The sequence below is a fragment of the Pristiophorus japonicus genome, chromosome 12, assembly GCF_044704955.1.
Source record: "Pristiophorus japonicus isolate sPriJap1 chromosome 12, sPriJap1.hap1, whole genome shotgun sequence".
NCBI classification, from domain to species: domain Eukaryota; kingdom Metazoa; phylum Chordata; class Chondrichthyes; family Pristiophoridae; genus Pristiophorus; species Pristiophorus japonicus.
Genome location: NC_091988.1, coordinates 126,310,786 through 126,335,274, shown reverse-complemented (window position 1 = coordinate 126,335,274; position 24,489 = coordinate 126,310,786). Strand labels below are relative to the sequence as shown.

Sequence of the window (24,489 nt, the reverse complement as noted above, 5' to 3'; positions counted from 1 at the left end):
CATACACAGGGTCATTCAGATCAATTTCCCGTGACACAGTGGCGCGACCATCGTTTACATTTTGTTGCTGCCGCCTGCTCTCTACCTGATCATGCAGGTTGGGGTGAACCAGTGAGAGTCTGGTTTGAAGTGTCCTTTTCATGAGTAGCTCAGCTGGGGGCACCTCTGTGAGCGAGTGGGATCTCGTGCAGTAGCTGAGCAGTACTCGGGACAGGCGGGTTTGGAGTGAGCCTTCTGTGACTCGTTTAAGGCTCTGTTTGATGGTTTGTACTGCCCGCTCTGCCTGCCCATTGGAGGCTGGTTTAAACGGGGTCGAGGTGACATGTTTGATCCCATTGCGGGTCATGAATTCTTTAAATTCGGCACTGGTGAAACATGGCCCGTTGTCACTGACCAGTATATCAGGCAGGCCGTGGGTGGCAAACATGGCCCTCAGGCTTTCAATGGTGGCGGTGGCGGTGCTTCCCGACATTATTTCACATTCAAGCCGTTTTGAAAAAGCATCCACCGTCACCAGGAACATTTTATCGAGAAACAGGCCCGCATAGTCAACATGGATCCTCGACCATATTCTGGAGGGCCAGGACCACAAACTTAGTGGTGCCTCTCTGGGCGCGTTGCTCAACTGAGCACACACGCTGCATTGCCGTACACAGGACTCTAAGTCAGAGTCGATACCGGGCCACCACACGTGGGATCGGGCAATCGCTTTCATCATCACTATACCAGGGTGTGTGCTGTGGAGTTCCGAGATGAACGTCTCCCTGCCCTTTTTTGGTAGCACTACACGGTTACCCCACAACAGGCAGTCTGCCTGAATGGACAGCTCGTCCTTTTGCCGCTGGAACGGCTTGATTGACTCTTGCATTTCAACGGGGATGCTGGCCCAGCTCCCATGCAGTACACAGTTTTTTACTAGGTACAGCAGAGGATCTTGGCTGGTCCAAGTCCTAATCTGGCGGGTTGTGACAGGTGATTTATCATTTTCAAACGCTTCCATGACCATCAACAAGTCTGCAGGCTGCGCCACCATCAACAAGTTTGCAGGCTGCGCCATTTCCACCCCCATGGAGGCAATGGTCGCCGACTGAGAGCATCTGCACAGTTCTCGGTGCCTGGCCCGTGGCGGATGGTATAGTTATACACTGTAGCGCGAGTGCCCACCTTTGTATGCGGGCTGAGGCATTAGTATTTATCCCCTTGTTTTCAGCGAACAGGGATGTGAGGGGCTTGTGATCGGTTTCCAGCTCAAATTTTGAGGCCAAACCGGTACTGATTCATTTTCTTTACCCCGAACACACACGCTAATGCCTCTTTCTCAATCATGCTGTCGGCCCTCTCGGCCTTAGACAAGCTCCTGGAAGCATAGGCGACAGGTTGAACTTCCCCGCAACGTTAGCTTGTTGTAATACACACCTGACTCCGTACGACGACGCATCACATGCTAGCACAAGTCTTTTACACGGGTTATACAATACAAGTAGCTTGTTGGAACATAAAATGTTTCTGGCTTTCTCAAAAGCAATTACTTGTTTTTTTCCCCATACCCAGTTCTCACCTTTGCACAATAACACATGTAGGGGCTATAAAAGGGTGCTTAACCCCGGTAGGTACCAAAATAGTTGAGGAGTCCCAGGAACGACCGCAGCTCTGTGATGTTCTGTGGCCTAGGCACATTCCTGATAGCCTCTGTCTTGGCTCTGTGGGCCGAATGCCATCCACCGCAATCTTTCTCCCCAAAAACTCCACTTCTGTTGCCATGAAGATGCATTTCGACCTCTTCAGCCGCAGCCCTACGTGAGCCAGTCGCTGGAGGACCTCTTCCAGGTTTTGTAGGTGATCGACAGTGTTCCGACCCATGACCAATATGTCGTCCTGAAAGACCACCGTGTGTGGTACCGACTTGAGTAGGCTCTCCATATTTCTCTGGAAGATCGCTGCAGCCGACCAAATTCCAAACGGGCATCTGTTGTAGATGAACAGTCCCTTGTGCGTGTTGATGCAGGTGAGGCCCTTCGAAGACTCCTCCAGCTCCTGCATCATGTAGGCCGAAGTCAGGTCGAGCTTGGTGAACGTCTTGCCTCCTGCCAGTGTTGCAAATAGGTCATCTGCCTTAGGTAGCGGGTAGTGGTCCTGTCGCGAGAAGCGATTAATAGTTACTTTATAAGCGCCACAAATCCTGACCGTGCCATCACTTTTGAGCACTGGAATAATCGGGCTGGCCCACTCGCTGAATTACACTGGGGAGATGATGCCCTCACGTTGCAGCCTGTGCAGATCGATTTCCACTTTCTCCACCATCATGTGAGGTACCGCTCGCGCCTTGTGGTGAATGGGTCGTGCCTCTGGGACCAAGTGGATCCGCACCTTCGCCCCGGAAAAGTTTCCAATGCCTGGCTCAAAAAGGGAAGGAAATTTGTTAAGAACCTGGGTACACGAGGCCTCATCGGCATGTGATAGCACTCGGATGTCATCCCAGTTCCAGCGGATTTTGCCCAGCCAGCTCATTCTCGGCAGTGTGGGGCCATCGCCCGGGACAATCCAGAGTGGCAGTTCGTGCACCGTGCCCTCGTAGGTGACCTTGACCATGGCGCTGCCCAGGACAGTGATAAGCTCTTTGATGTACGTTCTCAGTTTCGTGTGGATGGGGCTCAGGGCTGGTTTGAATGCCTTGTTGCAACACAGTCTCTCAAACATCTTTTTACTCATGATGGATTGGCTAGCGCCAGTGTCCAGTTCCATGGCTACGGGTAAGCCATTCAATTTTACGTTTAGCATTATAGGTGGCCATTTCGTCGAAAATGTGTGCACCCCGTGTACTTCAGCATCTGCCTCCTCTCTCTGAGGCTCGAAATTGCTTTGATCCACTATGGACCGATCTTCCTCTGCCACGTGGTGGTTAGTAGGTTTTGCAGAGCTTGCAGCTCGTTTGCAAGCTTGTTGGAGGTGCCCCATTGTTCCACAGCTCTTGCAAATATACCCTTTGAAGCGGCATGAATAGGCTGAATGGAAGCCTCCACAACGCCAACAAGATGTGAATTGCCTTGCATTCATCCTTTGTTGGGGACTCTGAGTCATGTCGGTGAGAGGTGTGTGGAGAGGCATCGGGAGTTCGTTGGTGAGGCCTATAAAAGGCACAGCAGGGAGTCCGGGGCCCAGAGTCGGCGAGGTGCGTGGAGAGGCCTATAAAAGGCACAGCAGGGAGTCCGGGGCCCAGAGTCGGCGAGAGGTGCGTGGAGAGGCCTATAAACGGCACAGCAGGAAGTCCAGGGCCCAGAGTCGGCGAGAGGTGCGTGGAGAGGCCTATAAAAGGCCCAGCAGGGAGTCCGGGGCCCAGAGTCGGCGAGAGGTGCGTGGAGAGGCCTATAAAAGGCGTACTTGTGCAGCTACAGGGAGAAGGCAAAAAATAAGTAGAAAGAAACAGAAAGGTGACGTCACAGCCAAGGGGTTAAGTGATTGGCTGGATTGGTGAGTAGTTTTTCTTTTTTCTCTTCTATAACAGTGAGTAAACTTTAGCATTGTTGTTGCCTATCTAAGGGTTAAGTCATGGCAGGACAGCTCGGTCACGTGTTATGCTCCTCCTGTACCATGTGGGAACTCAGGGACGACTCCAGTGTCCCTGACGACTACATGTGCGGGAAGTGTATCCGCCTCCAGCTCCTGACGGACCGCGTTGCGGAGTTGGAGCTTAGGGTGGATTCACTCTGGAGCATCCACGATGCTGAGAATGACGTGAGTAGCACGTGTAGCGAGTTGGTCTTATCGCAGGTGAATGGTCCACAGCCAGATAGGGAATGGAAGACCAGCAGGAAGAGCAGTGCAAGGAAGGTATGGCAGGGGTCCCCTGTGGTCATCCCCCTGCAAAACAGATACACTGCTTTGAGTACTGTTGAGGGGATGACTCATCAGGGGAGGGCAGCAGCAGCCAAGTTCATGGCACCGTGGCTGGCTCTGTTGCACAGGAGGGCAGGAAAAAGAGTGGGAGAGCGATAGTGATAGGGGATTCAATTGTAAGGGGAATAGATAGGCATTTCTGCGGCCGCAACCGAGACTGCAGGATGGTACGTTGCCTCCCTGGTGCAAGGGTCAAGGATGTCTCGGAGCGGGTGCAGGACAATCTAAAAAGGGAGGGAGAACAGCCAGTTGTCGTGGTGCACATTGGTACCAACGACATAGGTAAAAAAGGGATGAGGTCCTACGAAACGAATTTAAGGAGCTAGGAGCTAAATTAAAAAGTAGGACCTCAAAAGTAGTAATCTCGGGATTGCTACCAGTGCCACGTGCTAGTCAGAGTAGGAATTGCAGGATAGCGCAGATGAATACGTGGCTTGAGCAGTGGTGCAGCAGGGAGGGATTCAAATTCCTGGGGCATTGGAACCGGTTCTGGGGGAGGTGGGACCCAGTACAAACCGGACGGTCTGCATCTGGGCAGGACCGGAACCAATGTCCTAGGGGGAGTGTTTGCTAGTGCTGTTGGGGAGGAGTTAAACTAATATGGCAGGGGGACGGGAACCAATGCAAGGAGACAGAGGGAAACAAAAAGGAGACAAAAACAAAAGGCAGAAAGGAGATGAGGAAAAGTGGAGGGCAGAGAAACCCAAGGCAAAGAACAAAAAGGGCCACTGTACAGCAAAATTCTAAAAGGACAAAGGGTATTAAAAAAACAAGCCTGGAGGCTTTGTATCTTAATGCAAGGAGTATCCGTAATAAGGTGGATGAATTAACTGTGCAAATAGATGTTAACAAATATGATGTGATTGGGATTACGGAGACGTGGCTCCAGGATGATCAGGGCTGGGAACTCAACATCCAGGGGTATTCAACATTCAGGAAGGATAGAATAAAAGGAAAAGGAGGTGGGGTAGCATTGCTGGTTAAAGAGGAGATTAATGCAATAGTTAGGAAGGACATTAGCTTGGATGATGTGGAATCTATATGGTTAGAGCTGCAGAACACCAAAGGGCAAAAAACTTTAGTGGGAGTTGTGTACAGACCTCCAAACAGTAGTAGTGATGTTGGGGAGGGCATCAAACAGGAAATTAGAGTTGCATGCCATAATGCAGCAGTTATAATGGGTGACTTTAATATGCACATAAATTGGGCTAACCAAACTGGAAGCAATACGGTGGAGGAGGATTTCCTGGAGTGCATAAGGGATGGTTTTCTAGACCAATATGTCGAGGAACCAACTAGGGGGGAGGCCATCTTAGACTGGGTGTTGTGTAATGAGAGAGGATTAATTAGCAATCTCGTCGTGCGAGGCCCCTTGGGGAAGAGTGACCATAAGGATGGTAGAATTCTGCATTAGGATGAAGAATGAAACAGTTAATTCAGAGACCATGGTCCAGAACTTAAAGAAGGGTAACTTTGAAGGTATGAGGCGTGAATTGGCTAGGATAGATTGGCGCATGATACTTAAGGGGTTGACTGTGGATGGGCAATGGCCGACATTTAGAGACCGCATGGATGAACTACAACAATTGTACCTTCCTGTCTGGCGTAAAAATAAAAAAGGGAAGGTGGCTCAACCATGGCTATCAAGGGAAATCAGGGATAGCATACAAATTGGCCAGAAATAGCAGCGAACCTGGAGACTGGGAGAAATTTAGAACTCAGCAGAGGAGGACAAAGGGTTTGATTAGGGCAGGGAAAATGGAGTACGAGAAGAAGCTTGCAGGGAACATTAAGACAGATTGCAAAAGTTTCTATAGATATGTAAAGAGAAAAAGGTTAGTAAAGACAAACGTAGGTCCCCTGCAGTCAGAATCAGGGGAAGTCATAACGGGGAACAAAGAAATGGCGGACCAATTGAACAGTTTGGTTCGGTATTCACTAAGGAGGAAACTAACAACCTTCCGGATATAAAAGGGGTCAGAGGGTCTAGTAAGGGGGAGGAACTGAGGGAAATCCCTATTAGTCGGGAAATTGTGTTGGGGAAATTGATGGGATTGAAGGCCGATAAATCCCCAGGGCCTGATGGACTGCATCCCAGAGTACTTAAGGAGGTGGCCTTGGAAATAGCGGATGCATTGACAATCATTTTCCAACATTCCATTGACTCTGGATCAGTTCCTATAGAGTGGAGGGTAGCCAATGTAACCCCACTTTTTAAAAAAGGAGGGAGAGAAAAAACAGGGAATTATAGACCAGTCAGCCTGACATAGGTAGTGGGTAAAATGATGGAATCAATTATTAAGGATGTCATAGCAGCGCCTTTGGAAAGAAGTGACATGATAGGTCCAAGTCAGCATGGATTTGTGAAAGGGAAATCATGCTTGACAAATCTTCTGGAATTTTTTGAGGATGTTTCCAGTAGAGTGGACAAGGGAGAACCATTTGATGTGGTATATTTGGACTTTCAGAAGGCTTTCGACAAGGTCCCACACAAGAGATTAATGTGCAAAATTAAAGCACATGGGATTGGGGGTAGTGTGCTGACATGGATTGTGAACTGGTTGTCAGACAGGAAGCAAAGAGTAGGAGTAAATAGGTACTTTTCAGAATGGCAGGCAGTGACTAGTGGGGTACCGCAAGGTTCTGTGCTGGGGCCCCAGCTGTTTACATTGTACATTAATGATTTGGACGAGGGGATTAAATGTAGTATCTCCAAATTTGCGGATGACACTAAGTTGGGTGGCAGTGTGAGCTGTGAGGAGGATGCTATGAGGCTGCAGAGCGACTTGGATAGGTTAGGTGAGTGGGCAAATGCATGGCAGATGAAGTATAATGTGGATAAATGTGAGGTTGTTCACTTTGGTGGTAAAAACAGAGAGACAGACTATTATCTGAATGGTGACAGATTAGGAAAAGGGGAAGTGCAACGAGACCTGGGTGTCATGGTACATCAGTCATTGAAGGTTGGCATGCAGGTACAGCAGGCAGTTAAGAAAGCAAATGGCATGTTGGCCTTCATAGCGAGGGGATTTGAGTACAGGGGCAGGGAGGTGTTGCTACAGTTGTACAGGGCCTTGGTGAGGCCACACCTGGAGTATTGTGTACAGTTTTGGTCCCCTAACCTGAGGAAGGACATTCTTGCTATTGAGGGAGTGCAGCGAAGGTTCACCAGACTGATTCCCGGGATGGCGGGACTGACCTATCAAGAAAGACTGGATCAACTGGGCTTGTATTCACTGGAGTTCAGAAGAATGAGAGGGGACCTCATAGAAACACTTAAAATTCTGATGGGTTTAGATAGGTTAGATGCAGGAAGAATGTTCCCAATGTTGGGGAAATCCAGAACCAGGGGTCACAGTCTAAGGATAAAGGGTAAGCCATTTAGGACCGAGATGAGGAGAAACTTCTTCACCCAGAGAGTGGTGAACCTGTGGAATTCTCTACCACAGAAAGTTGTTGAGGCCAATTTACTAAATATATTCAAAAAGGAGTTAGATGTAGTCCTTACTACTAGGGGGATCAAGGGGTATGGCGAGAAAGCAGGAATGGGGTACTGAAGTTGCATGTTTAGCCATGAATTCATTGAATGGCGGTGCAGGCTCGAAGGGCCGAATGGCCTACTCCTGCACCTATTTTCTATGTTTCTATGTTTCTATGTGGGTCACCTGAGGCCTGCTGGCAGTTGCAGACTCGTGGGTTCTGCCCTGTACATTTCTGCTCGCAAACACAGTTCCAGTTAATTTATGAACATTGCTAGCACTTGTGTGCTGGGAGATTTGTTTGGTGTTATCACTTGTGGACATAAACGCCTGTGCTATCGCAATGGCCTTACTGAGGGTCGGTGTCTCTACTGTCAAAAGTTTTCGTAGGATGGTCTCGTGGCCAATGCCCAGTATAAAAATGTCTCTGAGCATTTGCTCCAGGTAGCCATCAAACTCACATTGTCCTGCAAGTCGCCTTAGCTCGGCGACATAGCTCGCCACTTCCTGACCTTCAGATCGCTGGCACGTGTAGAACCGATACCTCGCCATCAGTACGCTCTCCCTCGGGTTAAGATGGTCCCGAACCAGTGTACATAGCTCCTCATACAACTTATCTGTGGGCTTCACCGGAGCCAGAAGATTCTTCATGAGGCTGTAGGTCGGTGCCCCGCAGATTGTGAGGAGAACTGCTCTCCTTTTTGCAGCGCTTCCTTCTCTGTCCAGCTTGTTGGCTACGAAGTACTGGTGTAGCCGTTCGACATAGGCTTCCCAGTCCTCACCCTCCAAGAACTTCTCCAGGATGCCCACAGTTTGCTGCATCTTTGCGTTGGATTCGTGTACTCGTCGCCAGTTATTGTGTTCCGAACACAGATGAGGCTGCACACAGGGAGGTTAAAGTAACAGTGACCTCAGTCTTTAATAAAACATTCGAGAGTGAGGAATAGGCCTTAGGGGCCGGCTTATATACAGTGCTCCCAAGGGATGATGGGATCCCTTGGAACTTCAGGGGATGAGCTCCCTGGTGGCGGAACATGGGAGTGCATGCTTTACAGATACACAACAATAATAACATTCATTGAATTGTCTTTGTAACTTTGTCATTAATATTTGTAACTTGAAGGCTTCAGCCTCTTCCAAACGCTGGCCTCTAACTTGATACTTTTGACCAGAGTGATGACACGGTTAGCTGAATTCAGATTTTCCAGTATGAGCATGTGCATTAGATCGAATTACCCAGGGTATATAACAATAACACTGTAGCGCCTTTAATGTAATACATCAGCTGTAGTGATAGAACATTTTTTTTTAGCTTCGAGCAGTTTGTGCTCAATTGTTTTTGAAAATTATTTGAAGAAAACCTAGATTTCAAAAGCTTTATTCAGGTAACATTTATATTTAAACAGAGTGGGTGAATGTAATTTCTTCATCGTTGGAAAATGCAATCATTTCAATTGCCAACAAGTGTGTGAGATAATGAGCGAGTACGAGAGACAGCACGACACACACAGAGAAGGCAAAACTTCATGAGACTGAGATTTTCATTTTACCTTTGTCGAAGCTCTTAGCCATGTTTTGTTTCTTTTTTCTGCTGTAAGCCACTAGTTTGGCCTTAGTCTTTTTGTTAGACTCTCGTAGCCAACTTACATCGGTTTTGCCATCTGTGTCAGTATCCGTGAAGAAGTGCTTTTTTTTTCTGTGACCTGAAGACTGTAAAGGAGAAAATAAATTTTACAACGAAAATAATCTACCAGCAGGATTCCTGTGCTGTTTATTTTCTCAGTTCCAAGTATGGAAACAAAAGCAAACTCACCCATTCAGTAATGCTCAGTTGTTGATATAGTAACTAGCCTTTGTTGAACCATAGCAAAGTAGACATAGTTACAAATTAAATTTTGAAGGAGCTTTATAATTATCCTGTTATTCAGCAAATTAAAACTGCTATGACCTGTAATTGTAAAATCATGGTTCTCAATGTATTCATCTTTGAATATAATTGAATGTAACTGCTGTTCATCCACAATTACCAATGACATTGCTGTGTATGTGAATTGAAAAAGTACTTTAAAGTTTTTTAAACTACATTCTTTATAAAATCAAACAGAAAACGGTAAACAAATCTGGAACAAAATGAATGAATGAAACAAATGCCTCCAACACTCAGCAAGACCCACCCTGTTCCCAGGAGCTCCTGCTCCAATCCTAGTGCTTCCAACACTGGGTCTCCGTGCGTGGAATCCAAGTACCCCACAGTACCATTTCAATATTCTCTCCTCCCAAGCCTGTTAATACTGAAGTTGTAACTGTGTTGCAGCACCTCACACACTGGAAACAAACTACAGTCCCTATTGCGACCAATAGAGGGAAAACACAAGACAAAAGTGATGATTAAAAATGTGAAATAAAAAACAAAGGGGCAGAAATTCGGGGTGTTCGTGCCTCCCATGGCGCTGCTAACGTCTCCCGTGAAATTTAGCGGCAGCGGTAACCGGTAGTGCCCCACTCCGCTAGCGATGATGGCATCATCACCGTGTGCAGCGACCCGCTTTCGCACCGGAGAAATGCCACGACAGGTTCAGAGGGAGTGCATCGGGGCTGCAGGCCACACGCGGGGTGAAATTTAAAGCAGTGGGGGCGACTTGAAAAAAAAATGACCGACTTATTCGGACCGACACTCCGCTTGTGTTTGCCAGGCTGATGCCATGGCACCCCGCTCCCCCACAGAATCGGTACCTTGGCCCTCCCCTTTAATGAACAGGAGGGCCCTGTCTACACGGCAATGCTATGTGTCCGTTGTGCTGCTGATTGAACCCTTCCCCCCCACAGAACAGGGTTGCGGACGGGACATCCGTGCCTGCCACAGGAAATCGCGCTCTTACCAGCCCCAAATGGGCACTGTGCAATTTCTTCCCAAAATCTGTTTTGGACATGATTTAAAAGAAAGCAACACGGATAGCTTTTCTTAAAAGTAAAACAAATGGCCAAATATGAACAGATTTGAACAAAGAGGTAATATAAGTCGATGTGGGGAGAGGAAGGCTACTCATTGGCTCTTTGGAGCAATGTCCCTATGAACATCATTACATAGAATGTACAACACACAACAGCACAGACGGCTAAATTAGTCTGTGCTGGGGTTTATAGAAACATAGAAACATAGAAAATAGGTGCAGGAGTAGGCCATTCGGCCCTTCTAGCCTGCACCGCCATTCAATGAGTTCATGGTTGAACATTCAACTTCAGTACCCCATTCCTGCTTTCTCGCCATACCCCTTGATCCCCCTAGTAGTAAGGACCTCATCTAACTCCTTTTTGAATATATTTAGTGAATTGGCCTCAACAACTTTCTGTGGGAGAGAATTCCACAGGTTCACCACTCTCTGGGTGAAGAAGTTCCTCCGCATCTCGGTCCTAAATGGCTTACCCCTTATCCTTAGACTGTGACCTCTGGTTCTGGACTTCCCCAACATTGGGAACATTCTTCCTGCATCTAACCTGTCTAACCCCGTCAGAATTTTAAATGTTTCTATGAGGTCCCCTCTCATTCTTCTGAACTCCAGTGAATACAAGCCCAGTTGATCCAGTCTTTCTTGATAGGTCAGTCCCGCCATCCCGGGAATCAGTCTGGTGAACCTTCGCTGCACTCCCTCAATAGCAAGAATGTCCTTCCTCAGGTTAGGAGACCAAAACTGTACACAATACTCCAGGTGTGGCCTCACCAATGCCCTGTACAACTGTAGCAACACCTCCCTGCCCCTGTACTCAAATCCCCTTGCTATGAAGGCCAACATGCCATTTGCTTTCTTAACCGCCTGCTGCACCTGCATGCCAACCTTCAATGACTGATGTACCATGACACCCAGGTCTCTTTGCACCTCCCCTTTTCCTAATCTGTCACCATTCAGATAATAGTCTGTCTCTCTGTTTTTACCACCAAAGTGGATAACCTCACATTTATCCACATTATACTTCATCTGCCATGCATTTGCCCACTCACCTAACCTATCCAAGTCGCTCTGCAGCCTCATAGCATCCTCCTCACAGCTCACACTGCCACCCAACTTAGTGTCATCCGCAAATTTGGAGATACTACATTTAATCGCCTCGTCCAAATCATTAATGTACAATGTAAACAGCTGGGGCCCCAGCACAGAACCTTGCGGTACCCCACTAGTCACTGCCTGCCATTCTGAAAAGTACCCATTTACTCCTACTCTTTGCTTCCTGTCTGACAACCAGTTCTCAATCCATGTCAGTACACTACCCCCAATCCCATGTGCTCTAACTTTGCACATCAATCTCTTGTGTGGGACCTTGTCGAACGCCTTCTGAAAGTCCAAATATACCACATCAACTGGTTCTCCCTCGTCCACTATATTGGAAACATCCTCAAAAAATTCCAGAAGATTTGTCAAGCATGATTTCCCTTTCACAAATCCATGCTGACTTGGACCTATCATGTCACCTCTTTCCAAATGCACTGCTATGACATCCTTAATAATTGATTCCATCATTTTACCCGCTACCGATGTCAGGCTGACCGGTCTATAATTCCCTGTTTTCTCTCTCCCTCCTTTTTTAAAAAGTGGGGTTACATTGACTACCCTCCACTCTATAGGAACTGATCCAGAGTCAATGGAATGTTGGAGAATGACTGTCAACGCATCCACTATTTCCAAGACCACCTCCTTAAGTAGTCTGGGATGCAGTCCATCAGGCCCTGGGGATTTATCGGCCTTCAATCCCATCAATTTCCCCAACACAATTTCCCGGCTAATAAGGATTTCCCTCAGTTCCTCCTCCTTACTAGACCCCCCCGACCCCTTTTATAACCGGAAGGTTGTTCGTGTCCTCCTTCGTGAATACCGAACCAAAGTACTTGTTCAATTGGTCCGCCATTTCTTTGTTCCCCGTTATGACTTCCCCTGATTCTGACTGCAGGGGACCTACGTTTGTGTTTACTAACCTTTTTCTCTTTACATATCTATAGAAACTTTTGCAATCCGTCTTAATGTACCCTGCAAGCTTCTTCTCATACTCGATTTTCCCTGCCCTAATCAAACCCTTTGTCCTCCTCTGCTGAGTTCTAAATTTCTCCCAGTCCCCAGGTTCGCTGCTATTTCTGGCCAATTTGTATGCCACTTCCTTGGCTTTAATACTATCCCTGATTTCCCTTGATAGCCACGGTTGAGCCACCTTCCCTTTTTTATTTTTACGCCAGACAGGAATGTACAATTGTTGTAGTTCATCCATGCGGTCTCTAAATGTCGGCCATTGCCCATCCACAGTCAACCCCTTAAGTATCATTCGCCAATCCATCCCAGCCAATTCACGCCTCATACCTTCAAAGTTAGCCTTCTTTAAGTTCTGGACCATGGTCTCTGAATTAACTGCTTCATTCTCCATCCCAATGCAGAATTCCACCATATTATGGTCACTCTTCCCCAAGGGGCCTCGCACAACGAGATTGCTAATTAATCCTCTCTTATATGCCACACAAGTCTCCCATTCCATCTACCTCATACAGAACAGTAGAATAGAATCACAGAATAGTACAGGAGGCCTTTCAGCCCATCGAGGCTATGTCGTCTCTTTCGAAGAGCAATCCAGTTAATACAACGTTGCTCTTCCCACATATGCCTGCATTTATCCAATTCCTTTTTGAAGGCTACTATTCAATCTGTATCCACCACCCTATCAGACAGTGCATTCCAAATCCTAACCACTCGTTGCGTAAAAAAGTTTTTCCTTAATCACCTTAAATCTGTGCACTCTGGTTATCCATGCTTCAACCACCGCAAACAATTTCTCTTTATTTACTCAATATAAATCCTTCATGACTTTAAACACCTGTATCAAATTTCATCTTCACCTTCTCTGTTCCAAGGAGAACAGCCCCAGCTACCCTGGAACCATTCTAGTAAATCTCTCCCTACCCTCTCCAAGGCATTCACGTCCTTCCTAAAATGTGGTGCACAAAATTGGACACACTACTCCAGCTGGGGCCGAACTAGTGTTTTATACAGGTTACATAACGTCCTGGCTTTTGTACTAAATGTATCACATTTCTGCATTGAATTTCTGCCATGTGACCACCATTCCACCAGTCTATGTCCTCTTGAAGTCTGTCACTATCTTCCTTACTATTTACTACACTTTCAAGTTTTGTGTCATCTGAAAATGTCGTAACTGTGCCCTGAACCCCCAAGTCCATCTCATTAATGTAATATAACATCAAAAAGAGCATTGATCTTAGTACTGAACCTTGGGGAACACCTCCTCCAGTCCAAATAACAGCCATTCACCAAAACGCTGTGTTTCTATCCTTTAGCCAATGTTGTATCCATGCTGCTGCCCCTTTTATCCCAGGAGCTTTAGTTTTGCTAACACACCCAATGGGCCCAAGTTTCCACATGATTTGCGCCTGATTTTTAGGAGCAACTGGTGGAGAACGGACTATCTTAGAAATCGCAATTCTCCAAATTTTTTTTTCTGCAGTTCTAGTCAGGTAGAACAGTTCTACTTTGGAACAGAATTTTTTCTTCAAAAGGGGGCGTGTCCGGCCACTGACGCCTGATTTCAAAGTTTCCACAGTGAAAACGTACTCCAAACTAACTTAGAATGGAGCAAGTGAAGATTTTTGTAGAACTGAAAAAACCTGTTCTACACATTAAAAAATCAGGCGCAGGTTACAAATTAGGCATAGGGAACGAGAGGGGGAGGGAAGTCATTAAATTCTACAATAAATCCTTAGTTATACTTCTACAAATATTATACAAATAAATCCAACCTGAATAAACATTTATAAGCAAAGAAAAGATTAAATAAACCATGTTCCTACCTGTGTGAAAGTTCTTCAGGCAGGCCTTTAGGAAGCATTTTGCCGTCGGGACCGAAGGCTGAACGGGCCGGGCCCGAGATTTCGGGCAGGGCCCGTCGCCAGCACCAGAGGTAGGTGGCTTTGGGTTGGGTCGGGGAGAGAGGTTCGGTTCGGGTCGGCGGGGGAGGGAGGGAGAGAGGGGGAGGGAGGGAGGGGGAGAGAGGGAGGGAGAGAGGGAGGGGGAGAGAGGGAGGGAGAGAGGGAGGGGGAGGGAGGGAGAGAGGGAGGGAGGGAGGTCAGGTTGGGGAGGGAGGTCAGGTCGGGGTGAGGGAGGTCAGGTCGGGGAGGGGGAGGTCAGGTCGGATCCAGTCCGGGGGCGAGAGTAGAGTCGGGTCGAGTCGGGTGGGAACGGGAGCGGCAGCGGCAGACGGGTCAAGTCGGGTCCGGTCCGGGCGGGGGGGGGGGGGGTGCGGAAGCAGGAGCGGCGGGGAAGCAGGAGGGGCAGCGACAGGCGGGTCGAGTCGGGTCCGGTCCGGGGGGGGGAGGTGGGGGGGAAGCAGGAGCGGCAGCTCGTCTTCTCTGAGGAGCAGTTCCTTCAGCTGCTCAGGGTGGGGACGCACTGGAGGACGGGCAGGGTGCTTGATCTCGGAGCTGGAGACGTAGAGGTTACTAAAACCATCAGCCCCCATTTTGACGAGGTCTATGTGACTGAAGTGTCTCCCACCATGAAGTGGCAACTTAAAAAGAAACAGTACAGAGTTCTAGGTCGGGTCGGGTCGGGTCGGGTCCGGGGGGGGGAAAGCAGGAGCGAGAGTCGGCAGGAAGCAGGAGTTGGTCGTGGGAGGAGCCTTATTCACGTAGCCCCAGTGAGGCCATTCGGCCAGAGCTAGGGGCTGCGTGTTTCGGGCGTCTGGAGCTACTGCACTTGTGTGCCCACTGTAGCGCGCATGTGCAGAGCTCCCGGCACTGTTTTTGGCGCAGGGTCCTAGCTCCGCCCCCTACAGCTCCTGCTGCGCCGCGCCGAGGGCCAGAGGACCTGCAGGGAGGTGGAGAATACAGAGGGTTTTTTTAGGCGCACTTTGTGGCGCGAAAAACGGGCGCCCAGCTCGGAGGGGCACCCGTTTTTTATCGTGTGGAAACTTGAGCCCATAATGTGGTACTTTATCAAAAGACTTTTGAAAGTCCATATACACAACATCAACTGTACTGCCTTCATCCAATCTCTCTGTCACCTCAACAAAACACTCAATCAAGTCAGTCAAACATGATTTGCCCTTAACCAATTGGTGCTGACTCTTCTTTATTAGTCCGTGCTTGTGCAAGTCGCAGTTAATTGTCTCCCGGATTATTGTTTCTGAAAGCTTCCCCACCACCAATGTTAAACTGACCGGCCTGTAATTACCAGCTTTATCCCTCTCCCCTTTTTTGAACAAGGGGGTAATATTTACAATTCTCCAGTCCTCTGGACCATCCCTGTATCTAAGGAGGTTTGGAAGATTGTGGCCAGCACCTCAGCAAGTTCTACCCTTACTTCTCTCAGCAAAATAGGTTACATCCCATCCAGACCAGGCGACGGATCCACTTTAAGTTATTATGTATACAAGAACTCCACGAGGCTGAGTACTGTGAGCTAAACTTACTGTGACTTTAATCTTCTTTATTATAACTCCAGAGTGCCTAAACAACATGGTAGCCAACCTTTTATAGTGTCCTTGCACGTGTGTGCAGGTGACCATTAGGACTCCAACAGTCGCGCCCTCTGGTGGCAAGTATCTCACAGTTGCATACATAACATCACTCCTCCCCCGACAAAGTCTTCAGTACAAGTTATTTACAAGTTGAGGCGATCCGGAGCCTTCGCTCCCTGGTTGATCATTTAAGTTCAAACCCTGGCATGTGTGAGTTGGTCAGACCATTGCTGCACTGCACCACGGATGGTCTGACCGGACGGTCAGGAATGGTGGGTTCATCCTCGTGATTGACAGCGAGGTCGATTGCTGGTTGGGTGTGTGTTGGTGGATCATCGATGGTGATGTCCTCTTCAAGTCGTTCCTGGTTGTCAGTAAATCGCAATTTGGTCTGATCTAAATGCTTTCTGCACGTTTGGCCGTTTAACAATTGATTATAAACACCCTATTCCCTTCCTTGGCCAAAACAGTGCCAGCAACCCACTTGGCCGTAATTCAGGACAAACACAGGGTCGTTAACATCAATGTCACGTGAAAAAGCTGCACGATCGTGGTGCATGTTCTGCCGGTGTTGCTGGGTTTCCACGTGATCATTAAGGTCCAGGTGGACTAGGGAGAGCCTGGTTTTGAGGGCTCTCTTCATAAACAATTCTGCCGGGGGAGTGGGGTCGCGTCCGGTAACTGAGCAGAATGCAAGACAAGCGGGTCTGCAGGGAGCCATCCATCACGTGTTTCATGCTCTGCTTGATTGTTTGGACTGCCCGCGCTGCTTGACCGTTAGACATAGAAACGTAGAAAATAGGTGCAGGAGTAGGCCATTCGGCCCTTCGAGCCTGCACCACCATTCAATAAGATCATAGCTGATCATTCACCTCAGTACCCTATTCCTGCTTTCTCTCCATACCCCTTGATCCCTTTAGCCGTAAGGGCCATATCTAACTCCATCTTGAATACATCCAATGAACTGGCATCAATAACTCTCGGCAGTAGGGAATTCCACAGATTAACAACTCTCTGAGTGAAGAAGTTTCTCCTCATCTCAGTCCTAAATGGCTTACCCCTTATCCTTAGACTGTGTCCCCTGGTTCTGGACTTCACCAACATCAGAAACATTCTTCCTGCATCTAACCTGTCCAGTCCCGTCAGAATTTTATATGTTTCTATGAGATCCCCTCTCATCCTTCTAAACTCCAGTGAATACAGACCCAGTCGATCCAGTCTCTCCTCATCGGTCAGTGCTGCCAACTTGGGAATTAGTCTGGTGAACCTTTGCTGCACTCCCTCAATAGCAAGAACGTCCTTCCTCAGATTAGGAGACCAAAACTGAACACAATATTCCAGGTGAGGCCTCACCAAGGCCCTGTCCAACTGCTGTAAGATCTCCCTGCTCACATACTCAAATTCCCTAGCTATGAAGGCCAATTTGCCTTCTTCACCGCCTGCTGAACCTGCATGCCAACTTTCAATGACTGATGTACCATGACACCCAGGTCACGCTGCACCTCCCCTTTTCCTAATCTGCCGCCATTCAGTTAATATTCTGCCTTTGTGTTTTTACCACCAAAGTGGATAACCTCTCATTTATCCACATTATACTGCATCTGCCACATATTTTCCCACTCACCTAACCTGTCCAAGTCACCCTGCAGCCTTTTAGCGTCCTCCTCACAGCTCACACTGCCACCCAGCTTCGTGTCATCTGCAAACTTGGAGATATTACACTCAATTCCTTCATCCAAATCATTAATGTATATTGTAAATGGCTGGGGTCCCAGCACTGAGCCCTGCGGTACCCCACTAGTCACTGGCTGCCATTCTAAAAAGGACCCATTTATCCCGTCTCTCTGCTTCCTGTCTGCCAACCAGTTCTCTATCCACGTCAGTACATTTCCCCCAATGCCATGTACTTTAATTTTGCACACCAATCTCTTGTGTGGGACCTTGTCAAAAGCCTTTTGAAAGTCCAAATACACCACATCCACTGGTTCTCCCTTGTGCACTCTACTAGTTACATCCTCAAATAATTCCAGAAGATTTGTCAAGCAGGATTTCCCTTTCATAAATCCATGCTGATTTGGACCCTCACTGTTTTCCAAATGTGCTGCTATTTCATCTTTAATAATTGATTCCAACATTTTCCCCACTACTGATGTCAGACTAACCGGTCTATAATTACCCGTTTTCTCGCTCTCTCCTTTCTTAAAAAGTGGTGTTACATTAGCTACCCTCTAGTGCATAGGAACTGATCCAGAGTCGATAGACTGTTGGAAAATGATCACCAATGCATCCACTATTTCTCGGGCCACTTCCTTGAGTATTCTAGGATGCAGACTATCAGGCCCTGGGGATTTATCGGCCTTCAATCCCATCAATTTCCCTTACACAATTTCCCGCCTAATAAGGATATCCTTCAGTTCCTCCTTCTCACTAGACCCTCGGTCCCCTAGTACATCCGGAAGGTTATTTGTGTCTTTCTCCGTGAAGACAGAACCAAAGTATTTGTTTAACTGGTCCACCATTTTTTTGTTTCCCATTATAAATTCACCTGAATCTGACTGCAAGGGACCTATGTTTGTTTTCACTAATCTTTTTCTCTTCACATATTTATGGAAGCTTTTGCAGTCAGTTTTTATGTTCCCAGCAAGCTTCCTCTCATACTCTATTTTCCCCCTCCTAATTAAACCCTTTGTCCTCCTCTGCTGTATTATAAAATTCTCCTAGTCTTTATGTTTGCTGCTTTTTCTGGCCAATTTATATGCCTCTTCCTTGGATTTAACACAATCCTTAATTTCCCTTGTTAGCCACGGTTGAGCCACTTTCCCCATTTTATTTTTACTCCAGACAGGGATGTACAATAGTTGAAGTTCATCCATGTGGTCTTTAAATGTTTGCCATTGCCTATCCACCATCAACCCTTTAAGTATCACTCGCCAGTCTATTCTAGCCAATTCACGTCTCATACCATCGAAGTTACCTTTCCTTAAGTTCAGGACCCTAGTCTCTGAATTAACTGTGTCACTCTCCATCTTAACAAAGAATTCTAACATATTATGATCACTCTTTCCCAAGGGGCCTCGCACAACAAGATTGCTAATTAGTCCTTTCTCATTACACATCACCCAGTCTAGGATGGCCAGCCCTCTAGTTGGTTCCTCGACATATTGGTCTAGAAAACCATCCCTAATACACTCCAGGAAATCATCCTCCACCGCACTGCTACCAGTTTGGTTAGCCCAATCAATATGTAGATTAAAGTCGCCCATGATAACTGCTGTACCTTTATTGCACGCATCCCTAATTTCTTGTTTGATGCTGTCCCCAACCTCACTACTACTGTTTGATGGTCTGTACGCGAGCTTAAACGGAGCAGACCTGACATGCTTGATAACATTGCAGGTCATAAACTCGTTGACTTCTGAGCTGGTGAAACACGGTCCATTGTTGGTGACAAGAAAGTCGGGCAAGCCATGGGTGGCGAACATGGCCCGGAGACTTTCAATGGTGGCTGTGGATGTGCTGGATGACATGAATACGCAGTCAATCCATTTGGAGTAAGCGTCCACTTCTTCTAAAAACATCTTTCCTAGAAAGGGGGTGGCAAAATCAACGTGGATCCTGGACCACGGTTGGGAGGGCCATGACCACAGACTCAGTGGAGCCTCCCTTAGTGCATTGCTCAGTTACGAGCAAGTGTTGCAATAATGCATGCATGACTCCAAGTCCAAGTCAATGCCGGGCCACCAAACATGCGACCTGGCAATTGCCTTCATCATGACAATGCCTGGGTGGGTACTGTGTAGGTCATGCATAAACATTTCCCTGCATTTTTTCAGCAAAATCACACGATTACCCCTAAGAGACAATCCGACTGGATGGACATTTCATCTTTGCTTCGGTGAAACGGCTTAATTTCAGCTTGCATTTCCCTGAGAACGGTCGACCAGTTCCCATTTAGGACGCAATTCTTTACTAATGATAGCACAGGATCCTGGCTGGTCCGGGTCCTGATCTGGCGAGCTGTGACGGGTGACTCCTCGCTCTCAAAAGCATCCATGACCAGTAGTAGGTCTGCGGGCTGCGCCATTTCAACCCCAGTGGTGGGTAATGGTAGCCGGTTGAGAGCATCGGTACAGTTTTCAGTGCTTGGTCTGTGGCGGTTAACGTAGTCATAAGCAGATAAATGTTAGTGCCCATCACTGGATGCGGGACGAAGCATTGGTGTTTATACCTTTGCTCTCTGAAAACAGCGAAATGAGCGGCTTGTGGTTAGTTTCAAGCTCAAACCGGAGTCCAAATAAGTATTGGTGCATTTTCTTAGCCCCATTATACACATCCATTATACACATGCTCATACCTTTCTCGACCATACTATCGGCTCTCTCAGCCTTAGACAGACTTCTAGACGCGTATGCAACCGGTTGGAGGTTGCCCGATACATTGGCTTGCTGTAACACACAGCCGACCCCGTACGATGAGGCGTCACAAGCTACACTAAATATTTCCATGGGTCATAGTGTACAAGTAACTTATTGGAACATAGCAAGTTCCTGGCCTTCTCAAAGGCTGTAACTTGAGATTTGCCCCAAACCCAGTCATCACCCTTACGTAGCAACATGTGCAAAGGCTCTAACAACATGCTCAACCCAGGTAGAAAGTTACCGAAATAGTTGAGGAGTTCCAGGAACGAATGCAGCTTCGTCACATTCTGTGGTCTGGATGCATTCTTGATGGCCTCTGTCTTTGAGTCCGTGGGCCTGATGCCGTCTGCTGCAATCTTTCTCCCCCAAAATTCGACTTCTAGCATCAGAAAAACACACTTGGAGCGTTTCAGCCTGAGTCCCACTCTGTCTAGGTGACTTACAACCTCTTCCAGGTTGTGTAGGTGTTTGATGGTGTCACAACCGGTGATCAGGATGTCGTCTTGAAACACCACGGTGCGCGGAACAGATTTCAGCAAACTCTCCATGTTTCTCTGGAAAATGGCTGCAGCCGAGCAAATCCCGAAAGGGCACCTGTGGTATATAAACAGCCCTTTATGTGTATTGATATACGTCAGTCTTTTCGAAGATTCAGCCAGCTCCTGTGTCATGCAGGCGAAGGTTAGGTCCAACTTGATCAACGATTTCTCCCCCCGCTAACGTTGCGAACAGGTCATCCGCCTTGGGCAGCGGGTACTGGTCCTGTAGTGAGACTCGGTTAATCGTTACCTTGTAGTCTCCACTGATTCTGACCGTGCCATCGCTTTTCAACACCGGAACAATTGGACTGGCCCACTCGGTGAACTCAACTGGCGATATGATTCCTTCGCGTTGGAGTCTGTCCAGTTCGATCTCGACTTTCTCCCTCATCATGTACGGAACCACCTGAGCCTTGTGATGGATGGGCCGTGCATCAGGGCCTAGATGGATCTGTATCTTGGCGCCTGTAAAGTTGCCGATGCCTGGTTCGAATAGCGAGGGAAACTTGCTCAGCACTTGAGCACACGAGGCGTCATCCACTGAAGCTAGTGCTTTGATGTCGTTCCAATTCCATCTAATCTTTTCTAGCCAGCTTCTGCTGAACAGAGTTGGACCATTGCCCGGAACAATCCACAATGATAGGTCATGCACAGCTCCATCATACGATACCTTCACTGCCATACTTCCAATGGCTGGTATGAGCTCTTTGGTGTAGGTATGCAGCTTTGCATTAATCGGGGTCAGTTTGGGCCTTTGTGCCTTATTGCCCCAAAGTTTCTCGAAAATCTTCTGGCTCATTATTGACTCACTCGCACCCATGTCCAACTCCATGGATACTGGAACTCCATTTAATTTGACTTTCAGCATTATCGGAGGGCTCTTGGTAGTGAAGGTATGTACCCCATACACTTCTTCCTCGGGTTGAGTTGCCTGTGCTGATGTGATCCGCGCCGGATCGATCATCCTCTGCCACATGGTATGTCACAGCACATTTGCACATTCGCTGGAGGTGCCCCGTTGTTGCGGAGCCTTTGCACACATAGTGCTTGAATTGACATTGATGAGTACCCCCGCAGTGCAAACACGGTGCTAATGGAGTCACATCACCCCCAATGCCGGACTGAGTCATCACAGGTCTTGAGGCAGCAGATGTATAGGCCTTGCCATATGCAGTTCGGCCTGCTAGCGACGCCATTTTATGCACAGTACTTGCCGGTGAGCTTTGATGTTGAGAAGGTATCTGTTTGGTGTTATCGTCCGTGGCCATGCATGCCTGGGCGATCGCGATGGCCCTGCTCAGGTCTAGGGTTTCGGCAGCCAGCAGCTTTCGAAGAATGACCTTGTGGCTGATGCTCAGCATGAAAAAGTCCCACAGCATTTCCCCCAACGCAGCTCCAAAATCGCAAGGTCCTGTGAGGCATCTCTGGTCGGCGACATCATCCATCATATCCTGGCCCCTGGAGTGATGGTGCATGTAAAAACAATACCTGGCCATGAGGATACTCTCCTTCAGCTTGAGGTGGTCCCGAACCAGCAAGCACAACTCTGTATATTCCTTCCCCATTGGTTTTGTCGGTGCGAGCAGATTCTTGATGAGGACATATATTTTAGGCCCACAGACAGTGAGGAGAACCGCCCTGCGCTTGACCGCTGGTCGAGACGCTCGACTAAGGCTTCCCAATCATCACCTTCTATGAATCTCTCTAATATTCCAACGGCAGCCATGGTTGCATGAAGATTCGTATTCCGTTAGTCGTCGCCAATTATTATGTATAGAAGAACTCCAGGGGCAGAAGGTAGACAAAGAAGCAAAAATAAATCGAAGTGTGACATCACAGCCAAGCGGGTAAGTGATTGGCTGGTGGATTGGTGAGTATTTAATCTTTTTCTTTTCTTATCATTAAGAAACTTTTGGCGTTTTTACCAATCAGGTTAATTTAAGGGTTAAGTCATGGTAGGGGAGCCCAGAACTGTGTCATGCTCCTCCTGTGCGATGTGGGAAGTCAGAGACGCTTCCAGTGTCCCTGGCAACTACATGTGCAGGAAGTGTGTCCAGCTGCAGCTCCTGACAGACCGCATTGCGGCACTGGAGCTGCGGATGGATTCAGTGTGGAGCTGAGGATGTTGTGAATAGCACATTTAGTGAGTTGGTCACACCGCAGGCAAAGGTTACACAGCCAGATAGGGAATGGGTGACCATCAGGCAGAGCAGTGGAAGAAAGGTAGTGCAGCGGTCCCCTGCGGTCATCTCCCTCCAAAACAGATGCACTGTTTTGGGTACTGTTGGGGGAGATGACTCATCAGGGGAAGGCAGCAGCAGCCAAGTCCATGGCACCAGGGGTGGCTCTGCTGCACAGGAAGGCAGGAAAAAGAGTGGGAGAGCTATAGTGATAGGGGATTCTATTATAAGGGGAATAGATAGGCGATTCTGCGGCTGCAAATGAGACTCCAGGATAGTATGTTGCCTCCCTGGTGCAAGGGTCAAGGATGTCTCGGAGCGGCTGCAGCGCATTCTGGAGGGGGAGGGTGAACAGCCAGCTATCGTGGTACATATAGGTACCAACGATATAGGTAAAAAAAAGGGATGAGGTCCTACAAGCTGAATTTAGAGAGCTAGGAGTTAAATTAAAAAGTAGGACCTCAAAGTTAATAATCTCAGAATTGCTAGTCAGAGTAGGAATTGCAGGATAGCTCAGATGAATACGTGGCTTGAGGAATGCTACAAGTGGGAGGGATTCAAATTCCTGGGACATTGGAACTGGTTCTGGGTGAGATGGGACCAGTACAAACCGGACGGTCTGCACCTCGGCTTCCTCCACTTCGGGGGGTCTTTGGCCAGAGACTCCCAGGTGTCAGTGGGGATGTCGCACTTTATCAGGGAGGCTTTGAGGGTGTCCTTGTAATGTTTCCGCTGCCCACATTTGGCTCATTTGCCGTAGACGAGTTCCAAGTAGAACTCTTGCTTTGGGAGTTTCGTGTCTGGCATGCGAACTATGTGGCCTGCCCAGCAGAGCTGATCGAGTGTGGTCAGTGCTTAAATGCTGGGGATGTTGGCTTGGACGAGGACGCTAACGTTGGTGCATCTGTCCTGCCAGGGGATTTGTAGGATCTTGCGGAAACATCATTGGTGGTATTTCTCCAGCGACTTGAGGTGTCTACTGTACATGGTCCATGTCTCTGAGCCATACAGGAGGGCGGGTATTACTATAGCCCTGTAGACCATGAGCTTGGTGGCCTCCTCTCCTCCTCCAGCACGTGGTGAGTAACATGGCTGTGACCCCCTAGCCCTCCCGCTCTGAACCCCAGTGGACCACTAGCCCCCACAATGCCTGCCCCCAACCAGTCCTTCGACCACCTACCCAGCGCCGAGCCCACGGCCAACATCTTGCCTAAGGCAACTAGGCCCATACAGCGGAGCCTGGTCTCTAGTCATCTTGGACCCCCTTGCCACTGCACCAAGACCTTGCTCATCTTAGCCCATGTGGTAGCCGGTGTGCAACGACCACCCCACGTTAAAAGAAATCATGCACAGGCATCTTCTACTCCGCTAACGTGAAGGTCGGGACCTGGAACGTCAGGACCCTCATGGACAACCTCAACAGCGACAGACCATAACGCCGCACCGTCATAGTTGCCCGGGAACTTAAGAC

At 48.1% G+C, this 24,489-nt stretch overlaps 1 protein-coding gene across 1 annotated transcript in view; it reads right to left on the bottom strand.

The window, feature by feature from the left end:
- Positions 1-24,489, bottom strand: part of sycp2 (synaptonemal complex protein 2) — a 1,164,109-nt gene that overhangs the window by 301,395 nt on the left and 838,225 nt on the right. Inside the window, exon 28 of the mRNA XM_070894856.1 lies at positions 8,924-9,083. Coding sequence (XP_070750957.1) covers positions 8,924-9,083 — 160 coding nt within the window. The remainder of the gene's footprint in view (positions 1-8,923; positions 9,084-24,489) is intronic.